Source organism: Neovison vison, chromosome 12 (genome assembly GCF_020171115.1).
Source record: "Neovison vison isolate M4711 chromosome 12, ASM_NN_V1, whole genome shotgun sequence".
Taxonomy (NCBI): Eukaryota; Metazoa; Chordata; class Mammalia; order Carnivora; family Mustelidae; genus Neogale; species Neogale vison.
In genome coordinates, this window is record NC_058102.1 from 9,346,336 (window position 1) to 9,366,943 (window position 20,608).

Below are 20,608 nucleotides of genomic sequence, written 5' to 3' on the forward strand. Positions count from 1 at the left end.
CACGTGCCCCAAAAGGGACTGTTTTCTTAATTTCCTTCTCAGACTGTTCATTATTAGTGCATAGTAGCACAACTGACTTTTGTATGAACTGGAGTTAATACTTTTTTTAAAGATTTTATTTATTTATTTGACAGAGAGAAATCACAAGTAGGCAGAGAGGCAGGCAGAGAGAGAGGGGGAAGCAGGCTCCCCGCTGAGCAGACAGCCCAATGCAGGGCTCAATCCCAGGACCCTGAGATCAAGACTTGAGCTGAAGGCAGAGGCTTAACCCACTGAGACACCTAGGTGCCCCTTTTTTAAAGATTTTCTTTATTTATTTGACAGAGAGAGTGATCACAAGTAGGCAGAGAGGCAGGCAGAGAGAGGAGGGGAAGCAGGCTCCCTGCTGAGCAGAGAGCTCAGTTCAGGACTCAATCCCATCCCAGGACGTTAATCGTTAATCGTTAAATCGTGACCTGAGCCGAAGGCAGCACCTTAAACCACTGAGCCACCCAGGCGCCCCCTTTTTTCTTGTTTTAATCAGCTGGTGTTGGGGCTTTATTGCTTCAATGGAGAACACCAAATAACACTGTTCCAACTGGTTTTATTCAGTTCAGTGAGCAACTGCATGCCCTCAACAGTTTCATCTTATTTATTTAGACACACAGTAGATACTGAGAAGGAACAGAGAATATTGGGATGACAACATGACCCAACTGTTCTAGATTCCAGAGGGAATTCTCAAACACATTTTTTTTTTCTTGGTGCAGTAGGATAAAAAGGCCTTTGTATTCATTTTTTTTATGGGGACCAGTCCTTATTTCCCTTTTAGAAAGGAACCCAACTTTTATGGACTTAAAAATTATGTTTATTTTTTCAGTTATAAAAATACATACCCACTTATTAAAAAAAAAAAAAAAAAAGAAACAAACAAACAAAAGAACGAAGGAGGAAAGGAAGGTTTTCCGGACTCGGGGGAGGCTCAGGTGTGCCCGTGGAACTCACAAGTTGCTGCTAAAATCAGCAGTTTGTGAAGCACTGAGTTGCTCCAGGAATGTGGTAGGGGATTGATGGTTCTCAAATGTGCAAATTTCTGAAGTTATTCTCTAAATTATTCCGGGGGTGCTAAGAGAGAAAGAGAACAGAAGTGTCATTGGCAGGCAGCGGTGTGGGGAGCAAGCCCAGGCGAGGGGACAAGGAGGTCAAAGAGGGACAGGGAAGCCTCGAGGGAACCAGAGAATGGACAAGATCCTAAGAAAATGGAGACAAAAAAGGAACTGGGAGCCGCTGTTGGGGCGCGGGGAAGGGTGTTGGGAGAAGAGAAAGCTGTGGGGGGACAGTGGGGACAGAGACTAGGGGACGTTAAAGCTGGGAAGAGGGGTGGCGGGGCGGGGGGATGCAGGATCCTTGTGGCGGGGACAGCTTCTCACCTCAAGGATCCTCTGAAGCCGACGAGTTATGCTTTCACTGTACTGTGCCAGCTTGTTCCAGGGCTGGAAAGGCTCGCCCTGGCTGTCCACAAAATTGCTCCAACAGTCCTCAAACTCTGAGATGAAGAAGGAAGGCAGTCAGCCCTCAGGGGCAGGGGAGCATGCACCCTGCAATTCCAGGGACCCTTCGTTCCTTTGCCTTTCCCGGTGGTGTCAGAGCCTGGGCCACGCTTCAGGCCGGCCACACACCGCCGCACACCCCCACCCCCACCCCCCAGTGACTTTTCCCTCTTGGAGCTGCAAACCCTTCCATCCCTGACAACTCAGCCCTATCCCTACCCCGGAGTCTCATGACGGCCACTGGGATCCCAGATTTATGCAGAAGCTTCAGCCCCTCCTGATGCTTCCAGCGCCAGTGGAAATACAGGCGGGAGGCAAAGAGCCGCAGGCGGATGTGGGGATGGTCTTGGACAAACACAGCCAGTTCCGCCGCACAGGTGGGGCAGGGGCTCCACGTCAGGTAGCAGGTGATTTCAAATCTCTGGGACCGGTCCAGCCGCAGCAGTGCCCTGATATTGTCAATAAAGCGGATTTCTGCATGGCGCTTTTTCTAGAAAGGGTCCCAGACAGAGAGAAGAGAGGTTTGGTTACAACGCAGAGGCCAGAGGTCGCGTAGTGAGGGCAACACTGGGGATAAGGGGCTCTGCCCTGTGAACTTGCCTAGGACAGGGAAAGAACCTTCCTACCTTCCTTCTCTCACTCCTCCATTAATTCAGCTCCCCCGAAGCATCCGCAGCTTGATCTGAATCAGACCCAACCCCCCACTCCAGGAGGAGATGGGTTGGTGGACAGACACCCCACAGCCCAATTCCCAAATGCTCAGCAGACCCTGCCTTTTGGACATCAGGGGATGTTGGAACATGGTTCCCAAGGAGCAGGTCAGAATGGGAGGGAGGCGGGACGGGGCAGGTGGGAAGGTGGGCGCAAAAGCAAAGGGCAGGTTCTTAAGAGGGAATTCTTGGATGTGGGGTTGAGCGGTCTGTCCTTGGAAGACTGCTCGGCTTCTCAGAAGCAGCGACTGAACTGACATCCAGAGGACAAGAAAAGATTGTATTCTCCATGAGGGCAGAAAGAGCGTTCTGCTGGAGAGAACAGCTTCTGTGGAGGCCCAGGGATGGGAAAACCATGGAGAGGTCCCAGGAAGCAGGACAGAGACCTGGGTAAGCCTCGGTATTCACCCCTAAGATCCCCCTAAACACCCACCCCTGTCCAGACAGCCCCTCTCCCGCCCCACACCTTGTTTTGGAGGCAGACTGGGGGCTTTATGGGGCCCTCATGTGGCTTCAGCTGGTAGCACAGATAGGTCTTCCTACGGTGGAAGGGCTTTGGGGCCCGGGGCTGGTTGCCGAACTGATGGTAGAATATTTCTCGTTGTAGTTTCATTGTGCTTCTGCGAGAGAGGAAGAAAACCAAAGATGCTCAGAGTGTCTTCGGGTGTTAGTCCAGGCTCTGCCACTTCCTGAGCCCAACTCCGTGGGTCCCCTGAGGGCCCCTGGGGTGGGGAGGGAGGAGGAAGAGGGTGAGCTCTCCCAGCCACACCCGGATCCACTTCCTGGGTGCCCCACAGGGCCTGCCATGCCCATGCTGGAGGCCACTGAAGCCACATGCCTCCGGCTGGCTGACCACCCCCCACCCCCACCAAGAACTTGACATCATAGGTCCTTCTGTGGTTCACCCATATTTGTCCTGTGCCCCAGACATCTCTGTTCAGGTCCCACGGACATCTCAACCCCGATGTCCAATGCCACAGCCCTCTCTTTGTGGAGGGATGGGCTGGCTGCCCTGGTACTTCTTCTAATTGTGCTCTTTGCTTAGGTGTGGGTGTCCCAATCTTGACTGTCTGTACAAAGCGCAGAGAGGCTGGTGGACAGGAAACTCTGTTGTCACCAGGGAGTATTGTGACAGTGACTGTGGCTGAAGGACTCACAGAGCTTGTCTTACCCCCAGTTGTGATTATACTCTAGAGAACGTTCTAGTTTGTTTATCAGCGGCACAGTGACCTGGCTCACGCGGGCATGTGTGCACGGGATTCTTTTCCATAAATGCTCTCAACGCAGCAAAGACACAAACAGGTGGACGGAACTACAGCCTTCCTGCCCGCCGCGGGCAGGTGCATGAGAACTCCGTCCATCCTGAGTGTGGAGGTTACTGACCAAGCAGACGCCGAACAGTCCGAAGGAGCGAGGGAAGCTTGACGGGGCCCCAGCCCATTCGCCCGCTGGACCCTCCACTCCAAGCTAGTGTGAACTGGCCGACCGCGGAGTCTGGCTCAGGCGACCACAGATGCTTGGAACCGGACACAGGACTCAAGCGAAGGGTGCCATGCCTTGGGGCACAGACTATGGGATACCCTGCTCCTACAAGGCCAGAAATGCCTCCCCTATACCTCCAGCCAACTCACTGAAACATGGATTCTACCAACAAAAGACCACTTCTGGGGGCACCTGGGTGGCTCAGTGGGTTAAACCTCTGCCTTCAGTTCAGGTCATGATCTCAGGGTCCTGGGATCAAGTCCCGCATCGGGCTCTCTGCTAAGCAGAGAGCCTGCGTCCCCCACCCTCTCTGCCTACTTGTGATTTCTCTTTCTGTGTGTCAAATAAGTAAATAAAATCTCAAAAAAAAAAAAAGACCATTTCTGTCATCTGTTATGCTAATTAATAAAGCCACTAATGTCATCAACGGAAACCCATCTCTGCTCCCCCTTACGCTCATGAGTAAAGCTTCAGGTGCATTTTGGTGACTGTCATTGAAAAAGCCATCTCTGGATTGTGGCCTTGGATTACCTGCCAGTGACCTCCCCCGAAACCGGTACTCTCTGGGCACCTGGCTGCCCTCAGCATGAAGGTTAGAACGGAAACCTCCACTCATAGGGCACTTAGGACAACCAACTGCTCCCTGGCTTCCCAGTTTTGACAATGAATTTCCCATGCCCCAGGAAGCTCCCCAGTCCCTGGCAAACCAGACACTCAAGGCTGACATATTTCCAAGTTTAGACAAGTGCATTGTCTTAATAGCATGAAGCTTCACCTTGAACAGCTAAAATAGAGGGATGATAGACACAACTTGTAAGAAGCATTTGAAGACTAATTTAATTTTTCACACTTGGTAGCATCTTCATGGGAAACAATTTATCTTCTCATCTTGGAGATGATATTTCCCTCCACAGAGCAGAAATGAAACCAGCCACAGAATTAAGTCTGCAGAAAGGCGTGTCGCCCTGCCGTTAAAGATTGCTGGGGAAAACACCCAAGGCAACTTAGAGGATGCTTTGCTTAAGATGATGAACATTCCCCAGCGGACATGGTCTACAGTGGTCATCCTAGCTACCAGGTGCTTGGTTTCTGCTTCTGCTAACAAAGCCAGCATCACTGATGCGAACTGCTGAGCTGCTCTTCAGACCTAGACAGCAGAAAGAGTAGGGCCGCTGACCACAGTCTGGGTGAAACCACACCGTTGGTACCAGAAAGACAAGTTCATCAACCTTGAAGTTTATCTCATCCCTGATCAATCAGAAGAACTCATGAGCCGGGACCCCTAACTCTGAATTTTAGCCCTTCAATGTCTTTACCTGCAAACCATTGGGGAGTTCAGGACCTCCCAACACGAGCTCCTGGCTCTCCTGGGTGGCCCCACACCAGCAACTAGCCTGTCTCTTCAGCACAGAAACCCCATGGCATTTCTTTCTTGGCTCCCTGAACATCAGGCAGATGAACTCTTGTTCCCGTCAGTTACAGAAATTAGAGCGCTCTTTGCAAAACTGTGCAAGTCTTTAAAATAGAATGAATAAATACGCTTTGATCGCTTTGATCGTTGACTCCAGCGATTGTCTCAATCACCCTTGAATCTGAAGTCTATCACGAAGCTTAAATGAAGTGTTTTAGGAAGACCCAGGGGTCACACCTAGGGGAGAGGCCCCCCCCCCCAGGCAGACAGGTTGCGGGAGGCAGTGGGATCTGGGTGGAGGTGGGGGGATGGGCACCTGCCCAGGTCGTACCCACAGGCCAGAGGCAGGGAACAGACCCTGCATACTGGGACAGATAGAATGAAGGACGAGGTGTCAGAGAGGGAGTGAAGTCTGTCTGGGAGCAGGAAGGAGGCAGAGAGCCTAGTGAGCAGGTCCCTTTTGGTCCCTGCAGCCCTGCGCCAGGCTTCTTGGCAGGCTTGCCTCTTTCTGGCCCAGGCCCTGCGCTCTCCAGCTCCATTTCCCTCTCACAAGGCTGCTCTTGGCCTTGGGAAAGCCCCTTCTCTGAGAGTGTCCTCCCACAACAGTCCGAGTAGAAGACCCACCCCTTTCCTGCCAGGCAAAAGCTGGGGTGGGAGGTCCTGGCTTGACTGTTTCTTTGGGCTTCCACCCACCTTCTTTCCTCCGGACTTACCTGACCTTGGGGGTGCCTCTGCCGCTGCCTCTCCTGAGCGGGCTTATCCCAGCCCTGCCCTTTGTCTGGGGCACTAGGGCTCCATTCTTCTCACTGGCCTTGTTTTAGGAAAGCCCCCATCTGGAGTGACCTTCCCGGCTGGCTGGATGGCTGCCCAGCTGCCTCCCCTCTCCCCTGGGGCCCCACCTCCTTCCTGCTTTGGTTTCAGGGGTGGGAGGGCCCTCGGGAGGCTGCACTTCCTTGGGCTCCAGCTTCTCTCCTTCTCTGAGACAGAGCTGCCCTCCGGGGGAGACAGGCCCCACTGTGCAACAGGACCCGGGTTATGGGAAAGAGAAAGAGAAAGTAGGATGCCAGAGGGGGTTGGGACAGCCTGGCTGAGGAAATCAGGAAGGAGGCTGGCTCCTGCGGCGGGAGGGGGCAGGCTCTCTGAGGAGTGGGGTGAGCCCTTTCCTCATGACCGCTGTGTTACCCTTAGAAGTCATTCAGTATCTTGTCAGGACTCTGGGCATCTGGAAGGCGAGGTCTATGGGTCAGATCTTCATCTCCAACCCTGGAGAAGGCAGATATGTTGAGCAGATCCTCTACCATAGCCCCCAGAAGCTTTGGGAGGGGCCTATCATTATCCGGACATCTTCAGTGAGGTTCCAGCACAGAGAGGCTAAGCTACTCTCTGGAACCACACAGCAAACAAACCACAGAGCTGGACGCCTTCCAGGGGTACTGGCCTGGCTCCTCCCACTTCTTTGATGTTCCAGGACTGGGAATTGGAGGTTGGGGCGCAAGAAGAGGGATCTTGCTGCCCCCACAAGGCCTCCTAGGTCAGGGATCAGGGACCTGGATGTGAAGTGTGCGTCCTACAAGCTATCCACTTGCCTTTCACATGTCCACCAAGACCCCCGGATGGAAAAACAAAGAGCAACTGGGATAAGTTGAATACTAGAGAGGTCCTAGAACTGCCACCTGTCACCCACAGTCCAGACCGCAGACACACAGAGTCCCTAGAGAACTTCTCCCACCTGGCGGCCCCCACCACACACACCTGGTTTTGCCCTACAGGCTGTGGGACTGCCCTGAGGGGGTAATAGGAGCACAGGAAAGAGATGGAGGTCTGAGGGGATGGCATTCCCTCTATTCTGATCTGTTCTCATGTCTCCGGCTTCCAACTTCTGGAAGAAGCTTCCAGAATGAGCTGGGCCCGGGACTTTCCAAGAGAGTGATCGGATCTGTGTACTCAGCTGTTGGTCAAACTGACAGTTAAGATGCCTCTGGCCCAAGAAGCAGGAAGCGTGGGGGGAAGGCTGATTTCTCGTTGGCCATCGGAGCTGGGCAGAGAACAGGGTGAGCCAGAGCAGGACGGTGGCAGTTTCGGAGGGAATGTCCTAAAAGCCCCCACAGATCTCTAAGACTGGCCTTCTGCTTGGTTCTTTTCTCCAGAAGAAGGGGATATTCTGAGCTAGACACTTTGGTCTGTTTTGATGTTGTAGGCAGTCAAGCGGGGTGTCTCCCACGTGCCTCCTGCATGGGCAGCAGGACAGACTAGGGAGGACATCCCGAGCACTTCTGTGTTGTGCCCTTGGCCCCCAGGCAGCAGGACAGACAGGGTGGCTTGGGCAGGGACAGGGGTCTGTGGCCACCAACAACTCACAGCTAGCCAGCCAAGATCAGAGAAACAGCTGGTCTGAATGGACCCGAGAAGTTCTCCACAATGATTTCAAGGATGTCTTCCAGACGGAACACCTGCCCTCTTGCTTTTCCTGCCTCCGCGCGCCCGGAATCCCACCATTATGGTTGATCTCTTTGTCCTTTTCACCGTGCCCCGGTCCAGGCCAACCTGTGGGGCCCTGCCACCGACTTCTCCCCCCTCGCCCCTGCCACTGTGTTCATGGGGTCTTCGGCTCTGTGGGCAAAGAACCAGATGGTCCCTGTCTCACCTCTACTGCTCGGGTTTCCCTGTCTCCCCGACTGGATTCTCGGCCACCTGCCACTATTGATTCTGCTTTTTTGGAAAAGTTCTGATGACCTCAGTCCTCCTATACCCCATCCTACATTAAAAAAAAATTATTTAAGTGTAAACTGAGTAATTAATTTCTTGCTCACTTTCCATGGCTGTCTCCAGGCTGCAACCTGCTTGAAGCCTCCCCTCTGGCAGCAATGTGGGAAGGGGACAAGAGACATGGGAGTGAGGGCAGGTGCAGTGGTGACCTGGAGAGAAGTGGTGGCCCTGGGGAGGAGGAGGGGTCCAGGGAAGTGAGGGCTGCAAGGGAAGCAGGGGAGGCAGGGGCAGCTCGGGCATAACCCAGGAGATAGATACGCAGAATAAGGATCCTGCTTTGGCCGCACACCTTCAGCTCAAAAAGGCCCTCGGTCATTGTCTGGGCTGAACCGTGTGCCCCCCAAATCCATCAGCTAAAGTCTCAACCCTAGTGCCTCAGAACACGACGACCTTTGAGGTACAGATTTTTAAAAGATGGTTGTTAAAACGAGGCCCGTTAGGATGGTCCCGAATCCAATCTGCCTGATATTGTTAGGAGAAGGGGAGACAGGGACAGGCTGAGGGACAGCAGGGGCTCCCCTGCAGTGAGCGCAGAGGACACACCACAGAAGCCCTCCTCAGCAGCTCACTGTCAGCAAGGACCCTGGTTCTCTGAGAAGTCACATCCTCAGGAAGGATGCTTCTCACAGCTTCCGAGTTTCACACTTAGACGTACTCATGCCCATTTACTGTCAGTTTATTAATGATTTGGTTAATGCGGTGAGATGGCAGGAATCGGGTCGGGGGACCCTCACGGGACAGAGGGAAGTCTTGAGGGATGTGCAGGAGGGAAGCGGGAAGGCTGAGGGACTGGGGAGGGAGGTGAAGGTGGCTGGAGCCCAGGAGAAGGAGCGGCAGTGGCAAGGAGAGACCAGGAGGCTGAGGACACCCTCACCCAAGAATATTCTCGAGCTCTTCGGCCAGCAAATCATTATCTCTTAATAGATCCCAACGCTGGAAGGGCATCCCCTTGTGGTCCACAAAGGTTTCCCAACAGTATTCATAATCTGAGGTAAAGAGGGGAGAGGGCTGTCAGGTGGGCCCTAGGGGGCCTTGTTCTCATGACCCTCCTGTGACCTCCCTGCCAGGCGCCACCAGTCCTGCCTCAGTTTCCCAGGCTCTCCTCCCACGCACTCTCCCTACGGACATTCTAGGTCCTCCAGCACCCCCTGCCCGAGTCCTACTCCCTCCCACAGTCCTGTCTCCCCAGCTCCTTCTGCTCTCACCTTCAAAGGACATGATGTCCAGATGAACCCCTGCACACCACAGCTTGTGGAGCCCGTCCTGGAAATCTGGGTGCCAGAAGTAGTAGAGGCGGGCGGTATAGATGCTCAGCGTGACGTTCCTGTATTCCTCCAGGAACTCAACCACATCCTCTGCACAGGTCGGGCAGGGGCTCCAGGATAAGAACCAGGTGACACGGTAATGCTCTTCAGGGTGCAGATTCTGGTCACGGAACCAAGAGAGGAAGCAGGCTTCTGCGTGGCAGGGAGCCTGGGGATAGACCTGGGAGAGGCAGAGAAGAGAAGGGGATCCTCTTGGCTGGCAAAGCAGGCGGTGGGTCCGGCTGGTTGCCAAGGGAGGAAGGGTGAGAGGGCAGGAGCCCAGGGGCACGTTTTTCATTGATTTATCCCTCATTTCCATCCCTCCCTGCACTGTCACTTTTGACTGGGCCATTCCTTCCACATCAACCATCAATTCCAACACCCACTCTTCATCCATCCATCGACCCCTTTATCCATCCATCCATCCATCCTACAGGCATCCTACTGGCCCAGGCCAGGCCCACTGGGGTCCAGGCTGGTTCCAGGGGTGCTGTTTGTTGGGGAGGGCCACACAGCCATGCTTCCCCGTAGGGGCAAGTGTCTCCAGAACACTTGACACGTGGCTTGTCTGAATTGAGATGTGGGGCAAGTGTAAATACCCATTCGTTCCAATGACAGTAAAAATAATGAATGTAAAGGACCTCGTCAAGAATTTTTGTATTAATTATAACCTGAAATAATCTCTTAGATCTATTTCCCAATGCATTACCAATACTAAGCTTATCAATTTCTCTTAAGTCCTTGAACACTGGTACTACTAGATTTCAAATGACACATGTGACCCTGATGTTTCTATGGGTTAGTACTGGGGTACCCCTGACCCAGCCCACAAAGGCTCTCTCCTGCAAAGAGGTTTTGAAAAGCCTGCAGTGTCAGGAGAGAGGAGATGGCAGGGGTGTGGTGTGGTGGGAGGTCTCTCGGGAGGGACAGGTGGTTAGGGGACAGGGCAGGGGGTGGGGGTGGCCTGGCTCCAGCACCTGCTGAAGCTGGTCATGGGTGCAGTGGCAGCCTTCCAGGGAACAGGTCTGGGAGCAGACCTGGGGCGGGCAGACAGACAGACAAGGGGTGCGGACACTCCCCTGAGGGACCGGAAGTTCAGACGGGTCCAGATGGGTCCAGACGGGTGCGTGGTGCGGCGGGGGAGGACCCGACCGGCAGAACCATCACTAGGGCAGAAAAGGCTCCGGTGTCCAATGGCCCTGACTTTCTAAAGATGCTCTTTCATCCAAGATTGCTAGAGGCCGAGCTCCATGAGAAGACCTGGAGACGGATGCCTGCAGACACTCTGAACAAGGCTCATGGACTAAGTCAAACCTATCCTGTCTCCAGTTCCAGGAGGGTCAAGCAAGGAGCTCTTGGGCCAAAATCATAGGAAGATGTCAGGGAAGGAGGAAGGAGCAAGCCCCACGGAGAGCCCCTGAGTGACATCTCATTCCATTGTTTCCCACCACCCAGCTGACTCAGCTCCTGCTTGTCAAGGGCCTTACCTTGTTTTGAAAGACCCCCAAGTCATACCAGGAGTCCTCCTCCCCCTCTACTTCCACTTGGAAACAGAGGTAGCAGAGTCTCCGCCCTGAAGCATAGCACAGGCTTGGGAAGTGGAAGAAGAAGGTTCCAGGACTTATCTTCTCCAGGGGGTCTCTGGGGGCAAAAGAAAACAGAAAATGCAGAGAGCGGTCCCTGGAGTTATGCCAGGGTGGGATGGGGGTGGAATTGGGGGAGTGGGGGGTGAGGTGGGTGGGGCTCCCAGCCCAGCTCCCCACTCTGGGGTCCTGAGCATTGCCTTCTGCTTTTCCAGGCTGGATGGGGCAAGGGGGTGGGGAGGCGGCTACTGCCAGGGACAGCAGGGACAGAGATCGACCTGCTCCTTCCAGCCACGCTGATTTTCCTGCTCATGCATTCCCCAACCCTTTACAAAAATTGGAAAGATAAATAGGAACCCCCAATCCCCAAAGAACAGTTTATTTTTTTTTTTTACGATTTTATTTTTATTTGACAGACAGATTACAAGTAGGCGGAGAGAAAGAGGGGGAGGAAGCAGGCTCCCAGCTGAGCAGAGAGCCTGATGTGGGGGTCGATCCCAGGACCCTGAGATCAGGACTCGAGCCAAAGGCAGAGGCTTTAACCCACTGAGCCAGCCAGGAGCCCCGAGAACAGCTTTTCTAATTCTGCAATGCAATTCCTTCCTGATTTTTTAACCAATGCATTTTTTTTTTAAATTGTATCAGGTTAATGGATACCTTCTGACATCCAGGTTAATATTCTAAGTGCTTTAAATATCTGGACTCACAGAGTCCTCCTCAGATCCCCAGGGAGTCACCCCAACTGTAGAGGGAAGGAGGAAGGGGCAGGAGGTGGAGTAGCCTGGCCCCGCCCAGGGCTAGTGAGTGATGGGCATGTGGTGGGTCCCCAGGCTCTTTCCAGCAAGGACCTCCCATGACAGCAGTGGCAGCAGGATGCTGTCCTCGATGTGCCTTTTCCACCATTTCAATTTAAACATGCCGCCTTTCTCCTGACTGTGGCATCTACCCCAACTGCATGAAGTGAAGCTGGGCTGGGGGTAGGGTTGAGAACTGGCTGCATTTACGTGTCTGCCTGTGATTGGGAGAGCCCTGCAACAGGTGACGACACCCTTGCCTCCAAGAGCTAGGCTCCCATTGGGTTTATAACGGTGTACGCATTCTGGAAAAATCCATCAAAGTGTTTCAAACTAAATCCACCCACTGCTCCGCCCATCCTTTAGTTAAATTCTGAGTGTGAACAGAGCACAGAAACTTCCAGAAGAAAGCCTGCACAGGCCGGGAGGGGCAGACCCCAAAGACTTTCAGACCCTGAGGCTGGTCTGTGGGACCAAGCGGCTGGTGGAGGTGCGAGAGGGGCATGTTCAGAAGCTGTAGTGGGAGCATCCCCAGAAAAGGGTGAGGACCCAGCAGGAGTGGGTCCTGCAGAGAAGCTCAGAGAGGGAGAGCAGGGAAGTGGGCCCGCGGGGAGGTGGAGGAGGAGGCCAGGGACAGAGGCAGACATGGGCAGGGCTACCAGGAAGGGCGTGCTGCTGCAAAAGGGGGCGGGAGGGCCGCAGACAGGGAGACTGGAGGCCGGTACCTGGGGTCGTGGTGCCAGGGGTCCATTCCTCTCACCAGCCTTGCTTTAGGAAAGCTCCCAGAACTGATACCTCCAGGCCACTGCTGGGGATGCCCCACCTCCTTCCTGCTTTGGCCTACGGGGATGGGGTGGGGTAGGGTGGGAGGGCCCTCCAGTGGCTGCACTTCCTTGGGCTCAGACCCAATATCTCTCTTTCTCTGAGACAGAGCTGCCCCCGGGTGGAGTCCCACCAGGCAACAGGACCTGTGTTACTGCAAAGAGAAAGAGAAAGAGAAAGTAGGATGTCAGAGGGGGTTGGGACAGCCTGGCTGGGGAAGGCAGGAAGGAGGCCTGCAGGCCAGCTCCCAGAGAGGCAGGCTCTCTGGGGAGTGGAGTGAGCCCTCACCTCATCACCCCTGTGCTGCCAAGTCTGGGCCCAGGTGTTGCTCTCCACTTGTCTGCTGAATGCATGGAAGAGAAAGGGAGTGTGGATATGGCCTTAGGACTCTGGTGTTTTCTCCTGACTCCCCAGCGGTGGGGGGCTCAGGTGTGCTTTGAGCTCCTAATTCTGCAGTGGGTCCCCTGCCTAAGGTCCCTCAGCCTTCATCTGACAGAGAGGGACAGATGGAGAGGGAAGAAAAGGGAGAAGAAGGGACAGCTTTAGTTTCTCTGCCTTTTCTTGGGACACTAATCCCCTCATGGGGTCCCACCTTCATGGTATGATCTAAACCTAATCACCCCAAAGACACCCCTGCTCCAAATTCCACCACACTGCGGTTTAGGGCTTCAACATAGGAATTTAGGGGGCACACACATTCAGCCCATAACAGCTGTGACTGATGGGATTCCTTTCATTGGCTCAGGGACAGGATGGCTGACCTTGTCACACTGCCCCATGAGGGGTGAGTGTTGGCTTACACCCGGAGCTGAATCTCCAGGCTGTGCGGCTGCGTCTCTGGAGATCGGAGGTCATGTTCCCTGCTAGGTCAGGGGAGGCCCAGAATGTTACTGATGGTAGCTGGGCCAGGGCTGCTCCTAGGGGGATGGGGATTTCCTGGTGGGAATAAAAGAAGCAAAGCCCTGTTGGCTGGGAAGTAGATGCAGAGCGGGTGCAAATTAGAGGAGCTGTCCCTGGAGCTGGCATCTCTGGTGGAGACTGTGGGCATCCACACCCTCTGGCCTGAGGGTAATCCTGACAGAGCAGTGATAGGCACTGGGTCCCTCCTGCTGCCTCCCCAGCCTGGGCTCTTTGGCTGTGCAGGTTCCCTTGGCTGTTACTTTACCCTTTATTATAAGGCCCAGCCTTGACAGGGGACATTTCTACCCAAGGTACTTCCCCTTGGGTACTGTCCCGCCTCTGCTAGAGAGAAAGAGAGCAAGAGAGGGAGAGAAATTTTGGGAAGCATAGACCTCTTTGTGGCACTGAGGTCCTATCCATTAACATGGTATATACCTCAACTTATATAGGTCTTCTTTTTACATTTTCAGTGATTCTTGCACTTTTTCATAAAGGTGTCACACATTTTGTTAGGTTCACTTTTTTTTTTTTTTAAGATTTTATTTATTTATTTGACAGAGAGAGATCTCAGGTAGGCAGAGAGAGAGAGAGAGAGGAGGAAGCAGGCTCCCTGCGCGCAGAGACCCAGATGCGGGGCTCGATCCCAGGACCCTGGGATCATGATCTGAGCCGAAGGCAGAGGCTTCAACCCACTGAGCCACCCAGGTCCCCTCCAGTAAACCTTTTGGGAGCTATTGTAACCTTCATCTACCTTCATACTTTTTATTTTTGCTGTTGCTAGTAACTGGGATCACTATTAATTTTCCTATACTGAAGTTGTATTTACCCACCTCACTGAGAACTTGCTTATTATTTCCTGTAGTTTCTGTTCTTTTACAATCCCGAGGGCCCTTGTGCTTTATTGTGGCTCCTGGGACATTGACTTGGACAACAGCACAGTGTTGAACAGTGGCAGTCATAAGGGGGACTCGTCTATTCTTCCATTTTAAGGAAAATTCTTCTAAGAGGGGAAATAGAACATTTTAAGTCCAGGGCACCTGAGTGGCTCAGTCAGTTAAGTGTCTGCCTTCAGCTCAGGTCACGATCCCTGGGTGCTCTGACTGAGTTCTGCATCAGGCTCTAGGGAGTCTTCCTCTCTTTCTGTCCCCCCACCCCACTCTTTCTCTCTCTCTCTCACAAAGAAAAATAAACAAAATCATCAAAAAGAAAAGAAAATGCTAACCCCCATGTTCTTTTATTTTTTTTAAATAATTTTTTTCTTTTTTTTTAGTATAGTTGAAGTCCTATACTCTTTAAATCTTTCTTGGTTTGACTATTTGTTTGCTACCAGTTTAATTATGATTTTTGCATCTATGTTTATAAATTAATATGGCTATTATTTAAATTTATATGTACTATATGTAATATACATATAAAATCACAAACACGGTACGAAGGTGCGTATGCGAGTTGTCTTTCCCCAATGCCGGCTTTATTCAGTCATAAAGCAAGGTTAATGTAATTGTAAAGCAAGTTCAGGATTCAAAACTCAATGGTATTTCATATGCATTTAACTTGACTTCATACGTGTCACACCAAGCAAAGCACAAGACAAGGTTACACAACACACAAGATACAAGGGTTAAGAAGTTAATGAACCAAACTCGAAGCCGGTCTGCGGGAACACAGTTGAGATGAGGTCTCCATCCAGTCCAGGTCAGCTCTTGGCACTTGCTGCTTACTATGGTCTAGCAGTGGAGGATCTGTGTTATGTTCAGAGATCGATTTGCGGAGCCTTTGGCCATAGTTGCCTTTCTGATGCAGCCAGTTGAAGAAGGATCTGCATCTGGAGAGACGGGACAGTTCACGACAGTTCGTTTTAAAACTCCTTTGGAGTTTAATCAGCCTTTGCCCTTTGGTCTGTTGGTTATCGGTGCTGGGTGCTATCAACCTGGGCTGGTTTCGGGGATATTTGTTCTTATCTGCAGTACCTTTGGCTGCCTACATCACTGCTTGACATGAGTCACAGCTTGACCCAAGCGACTTCATCTTGCTCTCTACAGAGCTATCTTGCTCTATATTCCCAGAGGTGGGATTGCTAGATCATATGGAACGTACAAGGACTTCTTATGGGACTCTGACTTTATGCCATTGTAGGGGCAGGTTAAGCAGTGTCAGTAAGGTGTTCTCTTCACGTCTGGTGTGTAGCAGACATGAAGCCCATGGGACAAGCACTTTGGGATGGGTCGGTGGATGTAGAGTGTGAGAGAGCAAAGACAAACTAGAACCTAAAGGATGAGCTGTAGAGCTCAAGAGAATGGGCAGAAACCCACATCCTTGTTCTTGGTCCTGTCTTTAGTGGTCTAGGTGTCCTGTGGGGTCCTGTTAAAGACAAACCTCAACTGAGTAAATTTGAAGATCTAATTGGCTACATTAAATGCTTCATCCCACCTAGCAAGTAGAGATGCTCTGAGGCATTGTACCACTGAAGGTATTCACAGGTAGAGTATCGAACAAGGAAGTTGGTAGCAAAACAAAGAAAGGGTTGTTTCAGGCCGGGACATCTTCTTTTTGTTGGGGGAGGCCTTTTATCAAGCGGATGACTTCACTAGTGTTGATTACAAAATTTCAGATTGACTGTTAAAAGGTCACATTTTTAGGATGGATTGAGCCTGCAATGGAATCGTGGCTTCTTGTCATGGGGCGCAACCGACTCCATTTTGTGCTTGTTTTTTCTTTCTTAACACTTCCTTTGCCACAGAACTAGCAAACACGCCTTGCTCCAGGGTGGGAGAAGCCCAAGAAGGATGCGGGGACGTTTCTTACAGCTTGGTTTCACACTAAAGAGGTGAGTCAAGTCAGCACCTCACACAGGAGCCTGTTAGAAAAGACTGCTTCTTCAGAGCGTCCCACTCAAGTCGCCAAACTAACCTCTCTCGTGACCCACCCCTATCTAACACTACTGTAAGGAGAATTAGGGTAAATGTAGTTCAGCCTGGCCAAGTCCGTGCATCAGAGCTGTCGCAGGGAGGCAGAACCCTGAGAATGCATTTGGGATTACCTGGAACCTACAGAATTGACACTTCAACAATATAGTGCCTTCTGAGCCATGAACATGGTATAGCTCTCCTTTTTTTTTTTTTTTAAACGTCTTCTTTGCTTTTTCTTAGTAATGTTTTGTAGTTTTCAGTGTATGGATCTAAGACACTTTTGCAAGATGATGTTTAGTGTTGTTTTCAGAGACAGATTTCTAGTAATAATAGCAAACACTCCTATCATGTTTATCATAGGTCCGGCACTCTTCATAATATATGTAGATATAAATATAAAGAAATTCATTTAAGCCTCACAAACACCTAGGTGAAAGTTCTCTTATTATTCCAATTTATATGCCTATAATTTGGCTAAGGAACTTGCCAGATGTCATCATCCAAGAAGTGGTAGGGGCAGGATTGGAACTCAGGCAGCTGGCTTCCAAAATCTCTCCTCCCTCCACTACTCTATACTGCTGGGTAACAGCTGCTGGTGTTCACACAATAGCACAGAAAATCAAGACTGATGCTCTGTGAATGTAAGACTTGAATCTTCAGATTTGTTGAACTAGTTCTATGCATTAATTTTATAATACAGCAAGATCTCTCTCCCTCAATCGCTGTGGTGGCAGGGAGGGACAGCTTCATCTCTATCTTACATTTTTTTGTATTTACGAATATCTGTAGATTTTTTTCGAATGAGGCTGTGAAACATTATTAGTGAGCAGGGAAGCCACTAGAAGGCTGGTAGAGCCACCTATTAGAAAAATAAAGAGAAGGAAAAAGGTGGATAGGATTTCCCTTGAAAAGAATCTAAAGCAAAGACCTCACATTTAACTCTTCCCTGGCAGTCAGGGAGTACACACGAGGACCAACACCAGAGCCCATATCTGATTGGAAAACATCGAAGAGACTAACTGAATGAGTCAATGAGGGGTATTCTGGGGAAGGAGCACAGCTCTGGCGAAGCTCAGCTCGGATGGCCTCAGTTCCTCTTACACCCCTAACCTTATGGCCTCCTGAGCTCTGTCACAGTCTCCTGCCTGCAGCCAGGGCCCATGACAACAGAGCTGATAAAGGAAGTGTCTTGTGCTCATTGAATGGAATATTCTGCAGCTGGGAAAACTGATGATCTACAACCACGAGAAACAGGTCACCCCTAAAGTGTTGGGCGGGATGGGCAGGAGGCATGGAAGAAGAGAATTTCTTCTTACTCAACCCATTACAAGATGCTTGCGTGTTTTACCAGAAGCCAACCCTATTAAATTTTTTTCAAAATATATACAAGGATGGGTTCCTAATGAGTTTTGTTGTGGTGGTAAGTAATACACCCCATGACGATTTTAAGGAGTCCTCTTTTTATGGTCCCCAACTGAAAGGCAACCAGAGTTGCGGAGCCAAGGACAGAATGGGCAGTGGGATGGGACAGAGCCTCCATCCATGGTGTCCATAGGTGCATGCTTTTTCCCAAGATGGACTGAGCTGGGCATCTGAGGACAAGTGGGCTGTGGCTGTCACTCCAGTAGCACCTGGACTTCAATGTGAGGGAGGAAAGGATGCTGTTTCCTCCTCTAAAAGAGCAAGGATGCAAAGACGTACTCCAAATTCTGATGAGGAGACCAGAAAGACCCCGGAAAAAGGGAAACAGTAGGGCATCATCTGTCTGCAGTGAGCCAGGGATGTAGCTCAGGGTCCAAGGTGGCATCTCAAAGAAGGGCTTTTTCAGGCCACGGTCATGCAAGGCGACTCATGCCAGGACATCTTGGAGAGGAAAGTCCCAGAGGGTCGAAGACAAAACTAAAGGCCTTAATTCATGCTGGATCTAAGAGAGATAAAGAAGAGTCATGTCTAATAGACAGAGGTGAGGCTTCAAGGGAAGGATAAAGGCAACCATGACGGGCAAGAGGAGAAACTGGAGTGGGAGATAAGAACCAGGGTTGAGAGGAAGATAAAACACTCTGGGCAAATGGAGAGAAGCAACGGATCCGTGAGAAAAAAGATGGAAGGAAGCAAGGAGAGAGGGAGGGAGATACAGAAGAAGGAAGGGAGGGACACAGGAACAAGTGACTGACCAGGGACAGCAGAGTTCAGCTGAAGTGAGCAGAGGGACTAGAAAGAGGCAGCAGGAGCCTGGGGGAGAAGGAAAACCGACAGAAAGGAGCATCTCCCCCGAAGGGAGGAAGGGCCACTGAGTGGACAAATGGGAAGGAGAGCGGGAAATGGGCCCAGGGCGTCCCATCCCTGGACCCTTCCTGCACCTGGGGGCAGGCCAGGCCAGGGCTCGAGGGTCTCCCTAGGGTTCCTGAGTCCTCCTGGCATCCTGTGAGCTCTGTGGTGGGAGAGGAGACAAGTACCTTCCCTGCAGGGAGCAGAAGCCGCCCTGCCACACAAACCCCCTGTCTGCCTCCTCGCCCCACAGGGACTCTGTAATTCTCTCCAGGGTCACCTACCCCAGGACCCTGCCCCCACACTCACCACAGGCCAGAATCCTACCCCTGGGGGCTGGCTGGGCACTCCCCAGCACCCCTGCCAGACCGCTGAGCCCTGAAAGCCCCACCCCACCGTGCCACCCCCCTCGCTGGGTCCCAGCCCCTGTCCATCTGCGGGGATGACCCGAGGTAGGGTCCTGGCTGCAAAGTCCTCAGGCAGGGGTGTCTGTGCTCAAGTTAGGAACGTAGGCTTTCAGGGCACATTTGGAACCAGGACTCCAGGAAATGGCCCATGGGACTCAGCAGCCCCTGTGTGCTCCCAGCTACCCCAGAATGTTCTCCAAGCACGTGTGCCCCATTTCCACATGGCGAGATTTCCACTCATAGGGAGGCAAGTCTGGTGCACCACTTTCAGTGTAACACCAGTTTCACCAAACAGCACCCAGGAGCCCCGCCTCAGGGTCCCACCACGGCAGGACCCAGGGATGCAAGGCCGGGCCAGGCAGTGTCCTGCCCTCAAGGACATCGCAGTCTGAAGCAGACAGGGGAGGACCCGGGGCCCCACTTCTCCATCCCGCTGACCCGCTCTATCCATGACTTTTCTCTGGTGGAGCTGGGGACACGGTCACCCCTGAGACCCAGAGGCTGCCTCCAGCCTTCCTCAGGCCCCCTAGTGTGATGACTGTCCCCAGGGCCCCCGCCTCAGGTCACTGTCCACATGGCCGCTGGGCTTCCTCCCTGCCCATGGCCTCTGACCCCACGGGTCCCAACCCAAACCCCTTCTCCATTAGGGGGCAGCTTAGGTGGCCAACATAGGACTGTCTAACGGGGTGACTCTGCTGACCCCATGTGGAAGGTGGCCTTCCTCCACGGTGATGTGAGCTCAGCGTCACAGGGATTTTGTTCCAGAAGAGAGGCCAGGACCTGGTTTGGGGCTGATCTGCTCCCAGGCGGAGGGGGGGTCCTGCTCCTCCCCTACCAGGAGCCCCAGATGCAGCAGGGCTGGGGGCGGGGTGGGGGTCCCCAGGGGCCTCTCTCAGCCTCCAGGCGGAGAGGGGCTCCAAACAGCATCTCACACGGACGTCTGTCCAAGTGGACCGACTTGTCGGCCTCCAGTTCCTGGGGATTTCCTCTGGCCTTCTGCCCACAATGCCCGAGCATCACTATCACTCAGGCCGCGGATTCTTGAGACACGGCACGCTGGGACCGACCTACATGTGCTCGTGGGGGACTTGTGGGTTCCAGTGAAGCGGGGCTCCTCCCCGTGTAGAACATCGTGTGTCCTTTTGAATATCGATGCTGTCCCCCCAGTATTTGAAGAGTGAGCATTCCTTTTAGGACAGGTTTCAGACTTGGGGCAGCGAGTATGACAGGCCGGGGGCAGAAAGGGGCCGGCAGTGTGGACACAGTCTGGGCTCCAGTGCAGGGCAGCGGACCCCCATGGGACAGAGGCCGACTCCGCTCCCAGGCCTGTGCTGTTGGCCCCCTGAGTCTTCCTCCCTGACTGTTGGCCCCTCCTGAGTCTCAGCTGGAATTCAGGGGTGACTGGTTTTCTAGAACCTTACCGTGGGCAAGAAAGGGGGAAGACGGGGGGCCCAGTTCGGCTGTCTTGGGTCTCTTTCTCAGGTCTGGACATGGCCACTGGCTGGCCTCCCACAGCCCCAAACCTCAAGTGTGTGGGTTCCTCCCCAATATTTAGACTCCTCCTTCCTATTTTCTCATAGCGCAGCTGTCATCTCCAACAGTGCCCCTCACAATACGATCGGTAGGCAGGGGGAGGTTTCTGATTTCTAGAACCCTCCTCTCTCAGGAAGTCAGGCTTAGCTGATTCTTCTCCCAAAAAAGGGAGTTGGTGTGATCCCGCTGA

The 20,608-nt window shown here is 52.5% G+C and overlaps 1 protein-coding gene across 1 annotated transcript in view; it reads right to left on the reverse strand.

Moving 5' to 3' along the window:
- Positions 1-497: 497 nt before the first annotated feature.
- LOC122892337 overlaps positions 498-20,608 on the reverse strand; it is a 35,342-nt gene continuing 15,231 nt past the window's right edge. The window contains 10 exon segments of the mRNA XM_044228660.1: positions 498-1,104; positions 1,410-1,525; positions 1,749-2,019; positions 2,706-2,859; positions 5,846-5,950; positions 8,773-8,884; positions 9,104-9,383; positions 10,690-10,843; positions 12,305-12,547; positions 19,721-19,881. Coding sequence (XP_044084595.1) covers positions 1,057-1,104; positions 1,410-1,525; positions 1,749-2,019; positions 2,706-2,859; positions 5,846-5,950; positions 8,773-8,884; positions 9,104-9,383; positions 10,690-10,843; positions 12,305-12,547; positions 19,721-19,881 — 1,644 coding nt within the window. The 3' untranslated portion in view covers positions 498-1,056.